Below are 18,054 nucleotides of genomic sequence, written 5' to 3' on the forward strand. Positions count from 1 at the left end.
AAGCTTTTTGATAAGGTTGTGGCACACTGAATTCTCATTTGTGGGTGGAGGGACCTCAGGTTGCTACTCCAACATTAGTGCTCCAAATCCCTGGTCAGGCTCAAATGCCTGAGCTGACTCAGCAGCAAAACTTCACAATATCTGGAAGAATCATATCTTTCAAAACTTGCCTGTGAATGGAGGAAAGAGGGATTTTCCATCTCACCAGAGTGACTCAGATTGAAGAAAATTTTAAGAGGGACATTACAAGCCACTGCCTGGGATCTTTGAGTAGCCTCCAGGGGTATTTCTAGACAGCAGAAAAATAACCCAGACCTCTGATGCAGACGAGCTTGTCTTGTGAAGGAGTGAGTTGGGCTCATTCCAGCAGTGAAGGCAAAGCAGGGTGAGCTAAACACACATTCCCAGCCCATCCCTGGGCTTCTGGGAGGAAGAAGCCAGAACTGAGCTAAAATTTTCCCTGTTGTTTGCTCTGTTTCAGCTGATGGCTGTGGGTGGCCACAAACACAAGTTGTTTGGCCTTATTAAACACAAATGGAAAACCAAACCAATTCCCCATTCAGAACAATCACTTAGGCCCATGTTTTCCTTTAACTCTTGTTCCAGGGACTTGGAGAGCTCTGATTTCTGTGCGTTCCACTGCTTTTCTTGACCCAAGATCCAAATGCGTGAGAGCTACAGAGCAGGAGCAGGGCAGGGGCAGCTGGAAGGGTGGAGGTGGGGGAGAACGGTGGTCGGGAGGAACAGAGGAGGGTCTGGGCTTGGCTTTACTCAGGCTCTGTGGCATTCTTCAGGCTCTGGCTTTTTATGCTCTTTTTGCTGGAGGAGGTTTTGGAGACGATTTTCACACCTGGGTTGGTGCCTTTTGCACTTCCAGAGCTGAAATTCCCTCCGCTGGTGCTCAGGGCGCTGCTGCCACCCCCGGCATGGCTGTAGCTGCCAGCGGTGCCCAGACCACTCCCTCCTCCAAATCCACCTCCAAGACCACCTCCAGCCCCAAGTCCGAGTCCTCCTCCACTTCCAAAACTGTAGCTTCCTCCTCCTCCTCCTCCTCCTCCACCGCCAGCTCCAAGACCGAAACTGCTCCCGCCGCCTCCTCCAAGGCCAAAACCATTTCCAACACCTCCTCCGAGACCAAAGCTGCTTCCACCACCTCCTCCAAGGCCAAAACCACTTCCACCGCCTCCTCCACTCAGGCTCAGTCCACCAAATCCTCCTCCTAAGCCAGCTCCACCAGAAATGCCGGAGGTGGAGCTGATGACCGCTGCAAGGAAAAGCAATCAGAGGGTTGGACATCTGCTTGGCAGCCATGGAATCATGGGATGGGCTGGGCCAGAAGGGGCCATAAAAGTCATCCCATCCCTGCCCCTGCCATGTGCAGGGACTCCTTCCATTATCCCAGGTTGCTCCCCCACGCCCCTCCAACCTGGCCTTGTACACTTCCAGGGAAGGGGCAGCTACAGCTTCTCTGGGAAGTCACCCAGTTCCAGGAAGCACCACCATCAGGACCTTGACCCACAAGACTTGAACCCAACTTCTGTCCCCTGCACAAGCCCATAATGACAGGGGAGGGCTCCAAAAGTCTTATGTGGGGCAAAATTTCCCTTTCCCCACCGTTTCTCCCAGGCCTTACTCCCAAAGCCAGACTTTGGGATCCAGAACTGTGATACTTACAGTAGCTGATGGGGTTCAGTCCCTCCCCACTGAGCCTGTTGGGGGATTAGAGAAGATTAGAGCAAAATTATGGATACAGGCAGAGAAACCAATCTCTGATGGGAAAAGTGACAGTCACTATTATCCCCACAAGGATTTTGCTCCCACCTGCTCTCCTCGCCCTCCAGCAGCTTCCTGTAGGTCGCTATCTCAATGTCCAGGGCCAGCTTGACGTTCATGAGCTCCTGGTATTCCCGGAGCTGCCTGGCCATGTCAGCCTTGGCTTTCTGCAGGGCGTCTTCCAGGTCAATCATCTTTGCCTTGGCGTCCTTGAGGGCCATCTCCCCGCGCTCCTCTGAGTCTCCAATGGCCGTCTGCAGGGTGGCACACTGCAAGGGATGGGGGGCCTTGGAAAGCTGCTCTTGGCTTTGGGTGAGAGTCACCCAAGGAAGAAACCCATTCTGGATGTGATGTTCTTGGAAAATGTTCCAGCTGAGCTAACACGGCTGGAGTTGAAATGCCAGGCTGGCAAGAACAACTCAATAGTTAAATTTTACAGAGTGAAGCCCTTTTCAGGCGGGAATTCAACACCTTTAACGAGCCTGGAGAAGTCCCTGATCAGCAAACCTGAGTTGTGGTGTTGAAGGACAACAGAATGGGGCTCTGTTGGCTCCTTTTGCCATTCCTACCTGGTTCCTCGTGTTCTCTATCTCGGAGCGGATCCTCTGGATGAGCCGGTTGAGCTCTGAGATTTCACCCTTCGTGTTGCGCAGGTCATCACCGTGTTTCCCAGCCGTGGCCTGCAGCTCCTCAAACTGAGGTGAGAAGGAAGATGTAACCTGAACCATCTGAGGAGTCTGGCTGGAGGAGACAAGGCTCAAACAGCCCCTCTTTGGGGCAGCAGGGATTTCGTGTGGCAATGATGGGCCAGCTCACCTTGGTTTGGTACCAAGCCTCGGCCTCGGCGCGGCTGCGGTTGGCGATGTCCTCGTACTGAGCTTTGACTTCGGCAATGATGCTGCTCAGGTCCAGGTCCCGGTTGTTGTCCATGGACAGGATGACAGCAGTGTCGGACACTTGGGCGCTGAGCTGGGCCAGCTCCTGTGGGAAGCACGTGGGAGCTGCACTTACCTCTCCCAACCCTCAGAGTGGTGGCATTCCGCAGCCAAGGACAACAGCACGGCAGGAATCGGGGATTTGTCTGTACCGCCTCGTAGAGGGCTCGAAGGAAGTTGAGTTCATCACTCAGGGCGTCCACCTTGGCCTCCAGCTCCACCTTGTTCATGTAAGCAGCATCCACGTCCTGGAAAAGAGCAGCTGTGGGGACACCTGTGGCACCTGGATCCTCTTCTCAGCCAGGAAGAAATTCCTAGCCACAGTCAAGAAACAGCCAAGCCCGGAGACAAGGCTGCCCCTTTCCCTGCTGCCTGGTAGAGAAGCTGTGCTTGGCACATCCCACTGGAAGAGCACCAAGACGGCATCTCTTGCCCCAAAAAAGTGCTGTGTGTAATTTGGAAGTGGATAAGGAGGGAGGTCCTGGCTCTTTGGCCTTGGTACCTGGTATTCCCAGGCATGACCAACCCCCTTTGTCCCTACATGGTCTGTTTTGCACCTCTGTGTGTTGTGGGACTAGAGTGGGAGGAGATTTTGCTTCCTTCCTACATTTTTGCTTCCTGCCACTCCATTCCTTTCCCACAATACCATGAACAAATGGTGAATTAAAACCCTTCTAAAGGATAAGGATGCAGCTCCATGAGATGTCCCATCCCTCAGGATATTCCCAGTTTGTGCAACGGTTGGGGCTGGCTCAGCATCTGCAGCACCTCCTGTCTCACCCACCTTCTTGAGCACCACAAATTCGTTCTCTGCTGCCGTGCGCCGGTTGATTTCCTCTTCATATCTACAGAGATAAGGGGAAAGAGGTGCTGGATCAGACCTTGAGAAGCAGAACAGGTGTCCAGGTAGGACTGCAAAGTGATCTGGACTGAGGGTGGCATCTCCAAATCAGCCTCCTGGGAACTGTCCAGCTCCAATGTGTGAGATTCCCCTTTCTCAGAAGGCTGAAAGGGTATTTTTTACTTAATGCAGATGTAACAAGGAAGGTAAAGCTGGTTTAGAGGATTTTTCTTTGCAAGAGCCATCCCAAGGTGCTGTGTCCTGGCTGAATCTCCATTTTTTGATGGGAAAAATGTCGATGGATCCTTTTTGGTGCTGTTGAGGAAAATGGGTCCTGCAGGCAGAGATAGGGGGTATTGGAGTTGATTAGAGATGTTTTATGTTATGGGTTCGAGCACAAACTGGAGACACTTTTTCCCCTTTCCTAGAGAAATTTCCATTAATACTTCAGTCTGGATGTTTGACTTTCAGAAATTGAAATTTTTGACATGAGTCATAAAATCATGGAATTACAGAATCATAGAACCATAGAATCAGCTGAGTTGAAAGGGACCCATGAGGATCCTTGAGTCCAACTCCTGGCCCTGCACAGGACACCTCACCAACCCCACCCCATGCCTGAGAGCATTGTCCAAACCCTTCTGGAGCTCTGGTAGCCATGGGACTGTGACCATCCCCTGGGGAGCCTGTTCAGTGCCTGGCTGCCCTCTGGGTGAAAACTCCTGCTGCTCAAAGCTCAGCTGAACCATTTACAGCCCATTTCACACTCACTTGTTTTTGAAGTCCTCCACGAGGTCCTGCATGTTCTTCAGCTCCCCGTCCATGCGTCCCCGCTCATTGAGCAGGTTGGCCAGCTGCCGCCGCAGGTTGTTGATGTAGGCCTCGAACAGCGGGTCCAAGTTGCTCTTGCCAGAATTGTTTTTTTGGCCCTGCTCCTGCAGAAGGGTCCATTTGGTCTCCAGCACCTTGTTCTGCTGCTCCAGGAAGCGAACCTGAGCGTTGGGAGGCAGAAGAGGCTTAGGCAGAAGATACCTGTGAGCTGATAGCCAATATTCAACACTGGCAGTGATGCATGGCAGGAACCAAGGGAGTCCCGAACTAAGAGTTTCCAAACTGAGAATATCCTCTAGATTATCCAGGGCTATGTTAGCCCAACCTGTAGCTGAGCAAATCCACCCTTAGTGGACAGTTCTCTTCAGAGGCAATTTGGTTTAGGAAGCCAACAAGCAATGGTAAGAAAATTTGGGTTCAGGTCTTTCTTCATCAGACAGTGAAGTTCTTCTTTCACACCCTCTGGGGTTTCTTTCTTTGTAAGATACATATCTTTCTTAAAGCCAAGGTCTGAGTACTAATGCTAAAATTGCTTAATTGCCCTTCCTTTTGCTCACACTTACAACATATTTATCCAATTAAAAGCTGAGGAAGGACTTGAGTGGTTGAGTCAATTGAGTCAATACAAAAAGGATTTTATCTTGCAGGCAATAAACAACAAAGAGTGAGACATCTGCTGTGATTGCCCAGAGAGTGAGTGGTGTTGAGCCACTAGACCTGGACCCAAAAGTGACTTATGCCATTTCAACTAATCTGTGTTGTTTCCCAGGCACAAAACCTGGATCTAATCCCATTACTACAATTTTCTTGTCTTATTTTCTGCCCTGTCAATGTTCAGAAGGACATTATTGTTTGAGAGACTTAACCAAGACATGCAGGGAGAAAATGTGTGAAAGACTGTAGATTTCTAAAGTCCTATTTTGGTGCCTACTAGATCCTCACTCCCCCTCTACCACAGATCCACAGCACCCAACAAGTCTCACCTTGTCAATGAAAGAAGCAAATTTGTTGTTGAGGGTCTTGATCTGCTCCTTCTCATCTTTCCGCACCTGTTGGATGTTTGGATCTATCTCCAGGTTCAGCGGTGCCAGGAGGCTCTGGTTTACAGTCACTTCTTGGATTGTACCCACTCCAGGTGGGCCCCCAGAAAACCCCGGGGGGTTCCTGCCACCTCCCAGCCCTGCAGGGAATCCTCCCAGCCCCCCCAGCCCACCAAAGCCAAACCCTCCACCACCTCCATGACCACCACCATAGCCAAGCCCACCAGCACCTCCACCAAAGCCAAGTCCACCACCTCCACCACCAAGCCCCAACCCAAGGCCACTACCAGCCCCACCACCACCACCAAACCCACCTCCTCCACCACCAAGCCCCAGGCCAAACCCACCCCCACCTCCCAGGCCAGAGCCACCAGCAGCTCCACTTCCAAAAGCAGCTCGGAAGCTGCTTCCAACCCCGATGGAAATCCTCTTGCTACCACCAAGGTTGTAGAGGCTCCTGCTGCCAAAACCTCCACCACCACCAAAACTGCCGCCACCACCTCCTCCAACGAGCTTCCCAAAGCCTCCTCCTCCTCCTCCTCCTCCTCCCCGCGCCACAGACACAGAGCTAAAGCCAGCCCTGTTGCTGCTTGGAATTATGGCCGAGGCAGCGCTGTAGGATCGGCCTCCCCCTCCTGCCCTCATGCTGAGCGCCCGGTTCATCGCGGCGGCACAGAAGGGCCCCACACAGCCAGAGAGACTCTGCAGCTCTCCGAGGAGAGGGAACCAGGGTGCCCCTTTTATCCCCCGGGGATCTGGGCTTGGCTGCATGGAAGTCCAGTGATCAATTTAGTGCCTTCATGGTTTTGACGTGCCAGGAGGCAGCTGTCTCCCTGAGACTTGTTAAACCCTGATTGCACCCAAACACGCCTCCTGGGGCTGGATCTGCTCAGCTGGAAGAGTTATCTAACACCCAGATTTCTATCTCCTCACAGAGATGGGTTATTGCATTTTGTATTATTTTGCTTAACCCTGGAGGTGTCCAAGGCCAGGTTGTGAGGGCTTGGAGCAACCTGGGTTAATGCAAGGTGTCCCTGCCTGTGGGGGGGATGGAATGAGATGGTCTTTGAGATTCCTTCCAACCCAAACCATTCTGGGATTCCATGATTCTATAATTTCCTTACCGTGAAAAAAAATAAAATGTTATAAAGCCAGAAATAATGTCTTTGATTCACAATTCTGCTTAAAGGATGCAGCACATCAACACAGAGATCAGTGCAGAGTCCTCTGGACTAACTCAAGTGAAAGACAGTGAGAACAAAATGGTTAAATCTGAACAAAAATAATTCATGGGGTTTCTTCACCTGAAGGCAGAAGGCGGCTTGATGTTCATGAAACCTGACACCCCTTTTGGGGCTCTAATTTATCCAGTTTGCTGTTCCTACTCCCTGGGCAAGGACCATTTCTTTGGGATGAATTGACAAAGAGGTCCTGATCAAGTTTTCCTCTTTCTCCTTTCCAGATGTAAATACCACCTCGAATTTGGCCCATTTATATTCATTATTTAGCCTATGGCCGGCTTTCTAGGCAATTCCTCTGGATATTTGCATTTCCAGAGGACAACTCCATTCCATGCAGAGGCTGTGTTGTGATTTCTCCAGCTAGCTGATGATGTGATTGATGCATTTTCATCCTGACTAAAAACCATTTCAAAAAAAAGAGGCAGATTTTCTGAAAATCTCTCTGCCCATCTCTGTGGAATGATGTCATTTTCCCACTTTAGGATGTAGTCAGTCCTGAGTTTCTGGCTCTCTCTAGCTCTGATTTCTTTTAAGGACCTTTGAACATTCCATCCAAAATGCTGCCAGAAGCAGATTTAACCAGCATGAAAAATACTCCCACAAATCCTCCTTATTTTCCTTCCCGGAGTCCTTGGGAAAAAAAGATACATTCAACAGGGTGTGGTGACATTTTCTGGTATCTCAGACTTTGTGGAACTGCAGTGTTGAGAGTATTTTATCCCTTGCATGTCAGAGCTCAGCTGTTCTTTGGCATGAGGCTGCCCTGGTGGCTTTACCTGAATTCTGCAGGAGTGGAGCTTAAATATATTTACAGGACAGGACTCTACTTGCCTTTCAAAACACATCCCTGTGCCCCAGAGCTATAAAACCATTAAGGAGCTAAAATCCCACTGGCATCTCTGGAAGAACACTTAAACAGGTGCTACTGAATACAGAAGACCAAATATCTGATTATCCCTGGAGAAATGCTGCTGGGCAGGCTCAAATGGAGAGCTGGGGCACTGAAAGAGAATTTCCCTTTGCAGTGAGAAATTATTTCAAGATGGTGCAGGTCAGCTTGTTTCTTTTTGGAAAATGTGGGTCTGAACCTGGAATGTCACTTGAAATTCATGAGCATCCATTGCCTCCGTGATTTGCATAAAATTCAAAGCCAGGGTGCGATGGGAAAATGAGATTTTGTCTTCATGGTTCCTTGACCCCAGTAAAGGCAGCTTGTCCTGAAGCTGAAGAACGGGTTCAGATCAGATGTTGGAGCTGAATGAATGTAATGGGATTAAAGGTGGGGCTGCCAAGAAGAAAGAAGGAATTGTCACTTCAGGCTCCCACACTCTTCTCCCCGCGGCTCGTTATCCACAGGGTATGTGAGAGATGCAAAGGCCACGTGAAAAATGCTCCTTTCCCTCCTGGGCTGCTTGGTGGTGTGCAGGAGCCGAGGGCTGGCGCTCCAAACCCAGAGGCAGATGTGGCATTTTCATGTCTGTCTGCATCAACTCTGCCAGGCGCTGGGCTCAAGCTGAAAGAGGGGAAGTCAAAGCTAAATATAGGGAAGAAATTTCTCCCTGTGAGGGTGGGGAGACCCTGCAGTGGATTCCCCAGAGAAGATGTGGTTGCCCCATCCCTCAAAGGGTCCAAGGCCAGGCTGAGTGGGGCTTGGAGCAACCTGGGATAGTGGAAGTTGTCCCTGGACATGGCAGGGGGTGGAAGAAGATGTTTTATAAGATCCTTCTAACCCAACCATTCCATGAATCTATAGTTTTGGACTCTATCAATTTACAAAAGGGTCCGTCCAGATTTACACTGTGCAGGATTTGACCTCCACCCACCCCAAACCCACATTCCTGGCTTTTTTCTCTCCAAAATACCCTGATCTACGTGAACATCTTCAAGCAGGCAGCAGCAAACATGGCTTTTGCAATAGCTGGGAGTTGAGGACATGGATGATTAAAGGTTTTTTCCCAGAAATGCAAGAGCTGCCAGACTGCTTTTCCCCCCTGGGGAGCTGGCTGGTGTTTGGTGTTCAGGTATTGCTTTGCAGGGAGATGATCAACATAAATTATGAGCTGCTGGGGCACTGGAAGCTTCTTGTTTTGGGTGTTTCTGCTTGGTATTTACATAGAAATGAGATGGAGCCTGAGTTGTGTTCATGGAGCAGAAAAGCTGAAGACAACATTTCCAAAACCATCTTCAGCAGGGTAAGTTTTGCTTTCTCACCAAGGGCTGACCCACTTGGCTTTCACCACTGTGGCATTTATTAAAACAGCATTAGTGCTCTGCTCCCTGTTGATCACATCCAATGTACCACGAGGGGAGCCAGAATGCCCCATGGTGGGAGAGCAGCAGAGGCCAGAGCTCATCCCACACCGGGTTCATCCCCGTCCCACACACGAGGGCAGAGTCTGGCATGGGGGCTGAGCTCATCCTCCAGCCCTGCAGAGGTTAAGGGGAAGAAGCTGTGAGTCAGCAGGGAGGTCTTGGAAGCAGGGTGGGACATGGGGGGATAAATTCCAGCCCCTGTTTCTTGGTGAGCCTTTCATGGGCACATGAACCTGCCCCACACCCTGTGCTGCCCCGGGCTGGACACAGGGATTTCTCCAAGGGCGATGCAGAGCTGGCTCAGGGGCCATTGGCTCTGCCATGGGGAGCTGTGGGAAGGGAGGAGCTGCAGGGCTGGTTTGTTTTCCTGTGGTTCCAGATGTCCATCCAGCTGGGCTGAGTTGCCACCATGGCAAGGTCCTCCCAGCCAAGTTATAGAGACCCATCAGGGGTCCAGGGGAACTGGGAGCCCTGCAGAAGTCCAGGAGCATTGGGACAACACTCAAGCATCTGGTGGGACTTTTGGGGTGTCCTGTGCAGGGCCAGGACTGGGATTTGATGATCCTTGTGGGTCCCTTCCCAGCCAGGATATTCCATGATTCTGTGAACCTCACAGAGAAAAAGGAGACGATGATGTGATTTCTCCTAAATCCCAGTTTCCTAAAATTGTGAGAGAGGGTTCTCCCTCCCTGGAAGGGATGATGGAGGAGCATGTCTAGCCACATCTCCAGACCCTGCTCTTTGTGTGAGTTCACATATTTTAAGGAAGGTGGCAGTTGAGGAAGGACTGATGCTGCATTTTGGGAAACTGCACTTTGCTCTTACCTTCTTCTAAAATCAACCCACTCTTGTGAGAGGGTTTCACAGGTGTGGTATGGGATTATTTTCCTGCTCCTCCCTGAGCTGCTTCTCACTGATTTCCTTAAAGAAGGGCCTGGCTGCCTTTTTGTTCCATCTCCAGAGATCCCAGACACTGTGAGAGATCCCAAGCAAACTGCATACCCACAGATGGTAAATAGCCTCCTTTCCAGACATCTGTGTGGCCACACTAATCAGTGGATGGAATAAAGGTATGCAAAGGTGCTTCAGGAAAGAGAGCAGACAAAACCTTCTTGAAGCTCCAAACTCCACCCATTTGGAGACTCAGGTTTGAGGAAATTTCTATGATTTGCAATATGAGAGAGGGAAACAAAGCCCAGGCAGTGCAGCATGAATTATGCATGGAGTTTATTGAAGGTACAGCTGAAAGTCTGGAGTAAGCGAAGGGTAATAACTCTGTTCACTTACACATGAAAAGCTTTAACTCCGTCTATTGCACACAGGAAAAACAACACATGCATTTAACTACAGAAATATAAGGTGCTCGTTGGGGTGTAATTAAAATCTGCTCTACCAAACACAGTGTAGCAACCTGGACCAATTTGCATAAGCATTCCCAACCCTCTTGTAAACAGGAAAAATTGGATTTTTTGCTGTCATTAAAGAAGTAAATTACAGCTGCAGCTTTGTCTTGGACAATTAAATTGTGGCTTCTCTCTCTGAAGTTGGGATGACCAGATTTTTCAACCTTTTGCAATAGCTGCATTAAAAGTCTCTGCTGGAAAGGGGTCAAGCAGGGCAGGGTGACTGAAAAGCCAAGATGATGAGTGGAGACAGGGGTGGTCTCTGAAATTAAAATCTCACCTGGCTGGGGGGGACAGGGGGGGCAGGGGGGAGTTTCCCCCAAGAAAGACATCAGGGAGAGGGTGGGTTTTATCAGGCTGAGGGTTCAGGCAGAGCGACGTCCTAGCGCATGGTTGTGTGATCCCTGTGGCTGTCAGAGGGAGGGGGAATACTGTTTTATTGCAGAAATGCTGATTATTACAAAACCTGCCGTCTCGGGCCGGCCGCTCTCTACCGGCTCGTCCTGACGACGCGCACGGCTGTGCTGAACCTGTTCCCGCAGACGCCCGGTGCCCCGGGGATCAGCACGGCGCCGGGCCCGCACTGCTCCACGCCCGCGCACACCACGCTGCCCAGGCTGCCCAGGCTGCCCAGGCTGCCCAGGTTGCCCATCCCGGCGGCGCACTGCCCCCCGTCCACGCCGGTGAGCACCTCCCTGCCCACGCAGCTGACCGCGCTGCGGGCCCCGAATCCCGCCCCGACCTTGGGCACGCAATCCACGCTGCGGGCGCTGAACGCGGCGTTGCCGAAGGACGAGACCATGCCCAGCCCCGCGCCGGCCCCTCCGCTCTTCACGGCGCATTTGCCTCCGATTCCAGACAGGGACCGGCACTCCCCGACCGTGCCCCCGCCGCTGACCACGGCTGCGGGAGAGAAACACGCTCGGTCACGCCCGGAGCAGCCAAAACCCGGCTCAAAAGGAGCGTGGCGAACTTAAAGAGCTTGTAAGGAAATCAAGACGGGGCTCATTAACTCACCTACGCTCACAGGGTTGCCGGTGCATATCCTGTCAAGGAAAGAAACGTGTCAGACATGTATTTAGGGACATATTCCTCAAATTCACGAGCAAACGGAGCCCAGCTACTGCCTCCTTAGAAACCTGGCGTCCTTCAGCTCGTTAGGGGCAGCCTGCTGAGAGATGCTTGCCCACCAAAGTATGCAGGGTTGAGTCCCTAATTCCATGGTCTTACTAATATCCCATCCTCTTTTTGGATGGGAGTGTGATCCCCTCTGCACCGAGTGGGAGGGAAAAGGGGCCCTGCTCCCCTCTGCAGCCCTGGGCGCAGCATTTGTTTCTCCTCCCCCTGTCTTTTGCTGATCATCCTCACAAGGTGCATCCAGGGCTGCTCCTACCTGCTCTCTTCTCCCTCCAGCAGCGTCCTGTATGTGGCAATCTCAATGTCCAGGGCCAGCTTGACATTGAGCAGCTCCTGGTAGTCCCTGAGCAGACAGGCCATCTTGTCCTTGGCCTGCTGCAGGGCTGTCTGCAGGTCAACCAGCTTCTGCCGGGCATCCTTGAGGGCGCAGTCTCCTCGCTGCTCGGCATCACAGATTGCCGTCTGCAGGGCTGAGATCTGGGGACAGCCACAGGACGACATCCCCACAAAGGTTCAGTCAGGTAAGGTAAAGCCCATCCAGTCCCATCTCCTGCCATGGGCAGGGACATCCTCCACTAGCCTGGGCTGCTCCAAACCACATCTAGCCTGGCCTTGGACACTTCCAGGCACAATTCCTCTGGGCAAGAGGGCAGCCAAGGATGATATTAAGGGGTATCTCCACAGTGTTCCTCATACATTCCTCAGCCAGGAAATGCCAGAGAGACAAGATTTAGGCTGGATTTGGGGTGGCCAAGCTATTTGGGATGAAGGGAACGGGATCTGTTGGCTACAGCCTGGTGGGAGCTCACAGCAAACACTTATTCTGGTACCGCCAAACCCATGAACTTCTTATTTGCAAAGTGAGAAATAAATCTGCTTTTTTGTGTGCATGAGCAGCAGATGAGAAGTTACAGTAGACCTAATCTGGGGCAGGGGGTTCTTTGCAGCCCCACAGGGTGGGAGCTGGTAGGACAATGCCCTTTGATGGAGGAGCTGCACTCCCAGGTGGATCCATCCCTTGGTCCTACCTGTTTCTTCACATTGTCCGACTCACACTGCAGCTTCTGGATCATCCTGTTGAGCTCGGCAATCTCACTCTGGTTGTTCTTCAGGTCATCACAGAACTTGCCCCGGCTGCTGTGGAGTTCCTCCAGCTGTTGCACGGGAAGGGGATGATGTCAATGCACCCAAATCCCCCTTCCCAGGCCCCCCACCTCCCCGGAAAGTTGGAAATCTCTGAAGCTGCACCAGGGTCAGTGTTCCCTGGGCACCACCCAGACATGGCCTCAGCCCGGATAAGGTGAGGGTCTCAGGGGGTCCTGGACTTGCTGATCTTGGAGCTCTTTTCCAGCCTTAGGGTTCTATGGTTTTCCCTCTGGGAAGTAATGATGCTCCTCAGAGTGCATGAAGGGGACATCTCTAAACACTCTGATCTGCTCTGTGTGTACCAAAATGTCTCAAACCACACTTTTAAGGTTGGTTTGTGTTTGGGTTTTTTTTTGGTACAACTTTCTTAAGCAAACTGAAGCCAATACACAGCGTGAGGTGGGTTAAAGCTGCATCATGGAGGGTGGGAATGGTCTCAGGAATGGTCTCAGGAATGGTCTCAGGAATGGTCTGTCAAAGAAATTTGTGGAATACTCACCCTGGTTTGGTAGAAAGCCTCCACCTCGGCCTTGCTCTTCTGGGCAATCTCCTCATAGCAGCACTCCACGCTTTTGATGATGCCCTCCATGTCCAGGTCCCGGCTGTTGTCCATTTGCACGATGACAGAGGTGTCACACAGCTGACAGTCCAGCTGAGCCCTCTCCTGCAGGACCAGAGCATCAGTTCCATTCCCTCACCCAGCCCCAGCCAGGCCAGCAGCAACCCCAGCAAGGGGGGGTCTGGTTGGAGGAGGTTCTCCTCTGAACTCCCAGCACGGGGTTTTCCACTTGGGCAACTTGTGTCCAGCAACACCTGGCAGCTGGGACCTGTTTTGGTGGCACAACAAGGGATGGCTGCATGCAGTTCCCCAAGGGAGGGTGGGGAGTTCTGGTGAAACAAGCCACTTCTGCATTCCTGGCTGTGCCAGTGCTTTCCTGGATTGGGAATCCTCACGTTCTTTGAGCCCCACTGACCCCTGCTGAGGGGGTTTAGCTCAAAAAGGTGTCCATGCAAAGTGTCCCCTGTGTGTTTTGTTAAAAATTGTGGAATTATAAACAGAAGTGTTATTTTCATAAAAATACTTTGACATTTTGACCACTGTAAAAAAAAAAAAAAAAAAAGGGCTAGAAACATTTGGCCAGCCCAGGGATGGTCTGTATTAGAATTTGAGAGGTTTTCAGGCAAAAGATCCCTCCCCTTGTGAGCAGCAATGTAGCAACCAAGACTAAATAATGCCTTTGCAAAGTAGGCGTGACAGCGTTGTTGTCAAATACATCAAAAAGACAACGAGTTTCGGGCTGCAATTCTGGGATTTTCAGAAAAGACACTTTTCCTTGCACTCTTGGTGTAAGACTCAGGCGGGGAGGGCAGGAGATGATGCCTCAGCCCAGGGAGCAGATCGGGCCAGGAGCTCTTACCTCGGCATAGATGCACTTCAGGAACTCCAGCTGCTGTCTCAGGAGGCCCACCCTCACCTCCAGCTCCTCCTTGGTCAGGTAGAGACAATCCACATCCTGGAGAGATACCAGAATTTGGTGTAAAGAGGTGAAGGAAAGACTGTGGCAAATCCCAGGTTTTCTTTAGATTAGGAGAAAACTCCACCATTTCCAGCCCTTAGCACTATGTGGGTTTGGGCTTCACGTGCTGAGTAACTCAGGGAGGCCCTCCAGATTCCTTGGGTTGCCTCAATTTTGGGGCATCACGCTGTGCCATGGTGTCAGGACTCCCCACTTCTCCCACTGACCCCAACCCAGGGTTTGCCCACCCTTATCTGGCCCTGCCTCACCTTCTTGAGCACCACGAACTCGTTCTCTGCTGCCGTGCGCTTGTTGATCTCATCTTCATACCTGCAGGAAAGCAGAGCAGGGGGGTGCTGAGCCCTGGGGGTCCCATCTCCATCACCCAACCATCCACTGCAGACTGTGGGAAATGAGATTTCACTTTGCACCTCATTTTTTATCTTTTTTTTTTTTTTTTTTTTTTTTTTTTTTTTTTTTTTTTGCTTCTTTGCTGTTTTTTACCCCCTCACTGGGTTTTACTCAGCAGTTTTAGCCATGCCAGTGCTTTGGGGGCTGGAGTCAGAGGACAGAAAATCCAGCCAAACCACCAGAAATGCAAAGCTGGAGGCTTGGGTTGCTGCTTCCAGCCCTTCTGCTTTGTGAGATGTTTTTCCAGAGCATCCAGGACTGTGCTCAGAGTGTTTATGGAGAGACTGGCCAAAATGCTCCAGGGGAAGTTCAGGAGCTTGAGCAAACTGTGAAACTCCAGGGTGCAGTGGGGAGCAAAGTCAGGGCATAATGAGTCAGTAATTGGGACCTGCAAGAACTTTCACAAGATGCTGATTCTGTGAGTTGGACCTGCTCAGTAGTGGCTCAGCAAGAAAAAACACCTCAGATGGTGAACTCTGGGGAAAGTTGATCCAGTGACCTCGTTTGTGGCTTAGCAGAGCACATGGGGAGATATTAAGGAGCATCTACAGCTTAGATTAAAAAAAAAATAAATTCCCACATTCCCTCTGGGAAGAGAGAATGAATCCCAGCATGATGTGGGTAAAAGAGTGGGGTGGAGAAAATTGGCTGAGGGTTTTGTTTGTTTTGTGGGAATGGATGGCACTGGGGAAAACACAGGAACAGGTGGTGGGGGAGATTTGATATGGCAAACCACACGAGTTTGCAGGAAGCAGAGAGAGTGGTTTCCAATCCTGCTCCCTAAGGAAACTGGGCTTCAAAACGTCTCCCAGTCCATCTCCAGTGCAGGAAATTCACCCACTACTGCAGTGCCTTGCCCTGTGCCCCAGTTTGTTGATCCATCCAGTGCAATTTCCTTAGATTCGCACTCAGGGACACCACCCAGGCCAGCAACATCCTCCTCTGCAGCTTCCCTGTGTGTGACTTACTTGCACTTGAACTCCTGCACCAGGTCCCGCAGGCACCGCTCCTCATTCTCCAACCGCTCTCGCTCCCCCATCACACACTCCAGCTGCTTCCTCAGGTTGCAGATGAAGTTTTCAAACACAGGCTCCAAGTTCCTCCGGGATGCTGGGAGCACATACTGCTGCAGCAGCTCCCACTTGGTGGTCAGCACCTTGTTCTGCTGCTCCAGCAGCCGCACCTGGGCAGGGAAGAGATGGGAGGGTCAGGCTCTCCTGTCCCAGGGTTTCTGTGCTTCCCAAGGGGAAAAGTGAAAATCGGATCAGAATTGCAAATGGTCAGGTGCTGCTGTTGAGTGGCACCAGCATCTTCTCTGAGTTAAATTGGTCCCACCCAGGACTCGAATCTCAGGCTGAGCAACATCAGTGCCTTCATTCTGTGTGGGGGCCAAGCCTGCGTTCAGCCAACGCTTGCTCAGCCAGACACCTCCACTCCTGCCCCAGAACTGGATCCTCGGCCCAGGGCAGTAACAAGTCTTTCTCAGCACTAAAAGCTCCATCCAGGACCTCATTTGGATGTATCTGATTTAAACTCCAATCGTGGATACTTATCATGCCTTTACACTTCTAGATTAAAGGGCTCTCTAGGAGTTTGATGGGTCATGAATAAGTCATTTTACAAATGGGAAGAAGCAGGAGTTGCTGCTCCTGGGTGGGTTCAGTTTTTCCGGTTGCAGAACAACTCTCCAGGAAAATCAAGATCAGATCAGACAGAGCAGATTTTCTTTGCTGTTTGAAAAATTCTTTCCCATAACAGCTTTCTAAACAGCCATGAAAACTCTTACATGTAGCCAAGAAAACAATGATAAATTACATCTTTTTAGGAAATCACCAAATAATTTTGTTCATAGAGTGGAGGGACAAATAAATTAAAATAGTTCCTCCCATTTTAACTAAATTCATCCTTCCACATCACCTTCATGAAACACAAATTATTTTAAGAATGCAGAAGCCCTTTGGAGTTTATAGACTTGTGAGAACAACACATAGGACAATGGACAGGTAGTTCTGAGCATCTGGAGGGTCCTGATGATATATCCAGGGGTAAAAGGAGGAAGGAATTGGGAGCTATGGCCTTCTCTACACATAAAATTTCCTATCCTTCAGAGCTTCATCTCATCACTCCCAGGTTTGGATTTACTACATCCCTGGAGCTGGTCCTGACCCCTTTAGCAGGTTAGCGACCATCCAGAGGTACAACACTAGTGGTGTTGTCTTGGTGAAAGGCTAAAATCCAGAGGGTGCCCAGGCCAGGACCACCATGGCTCACAAGAAAGGTTAAATACCAGGGCACCAGGAGAAATAGCTCCCCATGTTGCCTCTGGGGGCACGGGGTGGGGAAAGCGGGGTCTCACCTTGTCAATGAAACAGGCAAACTGGTTGTTGAGGTTCTTGATCTGCTCCTTCTCGTGGGTCCGCACTTGGCACTCCTCGGGGTCCACGCCCACGCACAGGGGCTTGAGGAGCTCCGGGTGGATGCTGACGCCGCGAATGCCCTCGGACCTGCCTCCGCCGAGGCCGACGCCGATGCCGCCGCCGTAGCTCCCCATGGCCACGCCATCCCCCAGGCCTCTGTAGCTGCCCAGGCCCCCGAAGCTCGCACAGTTCCCAAAGCCCACGACGGTGCCGAAGCGGCCCCCGCCGTACGCGACCCCGCAGCGCCCGACGCCAGGCCCGCCGTAGACGCCGCTGCGGCAGCTGCCGCCGAAGGAAATCCTCTGGCCGCGGCCCAGGTCACAGACGCTGCGGCTGCTGAAGCCACCGATCCCACACCTCCGTCCCACGGGCTGGCAGACGGAGGCCGAGCTGCTGTTGGCCCTGCCCAGGCCGCAGACGGCGGAGGCCGAGGAAAAGCCTCGTCTTCCCAGGATGGAGCCGGAGGTGTAGCACTGTCGGCTCATGGTGGCTGGGGTGGGTGGGCAGTGACGGCGACGCGGAGGAGCAAGAGAGGAGCAGGGCCTGGAAGAAGGAGATCTCCTTTGAGCTCCTCTGAGGCAGAGCCCTTCTCCTTATATACATTTCAGGAGGTGCCTCAGATGCAAAAATTTAATTTATCCACTGGGTTTGGTCTGCCTGGCAGCAAGGAATGGCTTCCAACATTTTAAACCCACAGCAAACACTTCTATCTCATATGAAATAATGTGGAAATTAAAATAAACTGCTTTGCTTGCAAGCTTCTGTTTCAGGACTTATATTTTACTTAATTAATCTGCTTCCTTATTGTGTAATTATAGTTTAGCAAAATAATTCAAGGGGTTTTTATTCATGGCTTGTTTACGGTTTGGTTTCACCACAGCGTTTAATTACATTTCAGGACCTCCTGCAGAATGTCGTGGGGATGCCGCCCCTTTCAGGGTGCACGGCCAGCTCCGGGCGGGCTCTTGAGCAATGACCGCCGCTGACAGGGACAGGGAAGGCGGACCCAGCCCGGCTCAGCACTGACGTTGTTGCGAGCGCTCTCGTAA

The 18,054-nt window shown here is 51.4% G+C and overlaps 2 protein-coding genes across 2 annotated transcripts; both read right to left on the reverse strand.

Moving 5' to 3' along the window:
• Positions 1 to 767: 767 nt before the first annotated feature.
• On the reverse strand, positions 768 to 6,191 carry LOC131094565 (keratin, type II cytoskeletal 5-like). The gene is made up of 9 exons (XM_058042219.1): positions 5,364 to 6,191; positions 4,321 to 4,541; positions 3,493 to 3,553; positions 2,861 to 2,956; positions 2,590 to 2,754; positions 2,343 to 2,468; positions 1,822 to 2,042; positions 1,675 to 1,709; positions 768 to 1,264 (listed from the first exon to the last, which is right to left on the reverse strand). Exons 1-9 carry the CDS (start codon positions 6,189 to 6,191, stop codon positions 768 to 770), a joined length of 2,250 nt encoding a protein of 749 aa, XP_057898202.1.
• A 4,641-nt stretch (positions 6,192 to 10,832) lies between these two features.
• LOC131094566 (keratin, type II cytoskeletal 7-like) lies at positions 10,833 to 17,490 on the reverse strand. Its single transcript, XM_058042220.1, has 9 exons — positions 16,945 to 17,490; positions 15,557 to 15,771; positions 14,447 to 14,507; positions 14,079 to 14,174; positions 13,160 to 13,324; positions 12,543 to 12,668; positions 11,771 to 11,991; positions 11,395 to 11,423; positions 10,833 to 11,280 (listed from the first exon to the last, which is right to left on the reverse strand). Exons 1-9 carry the CDS (start codon positions 17,488 to 17,490, stop codon positions 10,868 to 10,870), a joined length of 1,872 nt encoding a protein of 623 aa, XP_057898203.1. The 3' UTR covers positions 10,833 to 10,867.
• Between the last annotated feature and the right edge of the window lie 564 nt (positions 17,491 to 18,054).

Source organism: Melospiza georgiana, chromosome 29 (assembly GCF_028018845.1).
Source record: "Melospiza georgiana isolate bMelGeo1 chromosome 29, bMelGeo1.pri, whole genome shotgun sequence".
Lineage (NCBI taxonomy): Eukaryota > Metazoa > Chordata > Aves > Passeriformes > Passerellidae > Melospiza > Melospiza georgiana.

What these genes read in the sequence shown, in the direction of transcription:
- LOC131094565 (XM_058042219.1), bottom strand. Translation starts at nt 6,191, where the DNA reads ATGCAGCCAAGCCCAGATCCCCGGGGGATAAAAGGGGCACCCTGGTTC. An exon ending in TTGCTTCTTTCATTGACAAG is followed by an intron (nt 4,542 to 5,363) that starts GTGAGACTTGTT and finishes CCCAACGCTCAG; the next exon opens with GTTCGCTTCCTGGAGCAGCA. An exon ending in AGGCTTGGTACCAAACCAAG is followed by an intron (nt 2,469 to 2,589) that starts GTGAGCTGGCCC and finishes TTCTCACCTCAG; the next exon opens with TTTGAGGAGCTGCAGGCCAC.
- LOC131094566 (XM_058042220.1), bottom strand. Translation starts at nt 17,490, where the DNA reads ATGAGCCGACAGTGCTACACCTCCGGCTCCATCCTGGGAAGACGAGGC. An exon ending in AGGCTTTCTACCAAACCAGG is followed by an intron (nt 12,669 to 13,159) that starts GTGAGTATTCCA and finishes CCCGTGCAACAG; the next exon opens with CTGGAGGAACTCCACAGCAG. An exon ending in CGGCAACCCTGTGAGCGTAG is followed by an intron (nt 11,281 to 11,394) that starts GTGAGTTAATGA and finishes TCTCTCCCGCAG; the next exon opens with CCGTGGTCAGCGGCGGGGGC.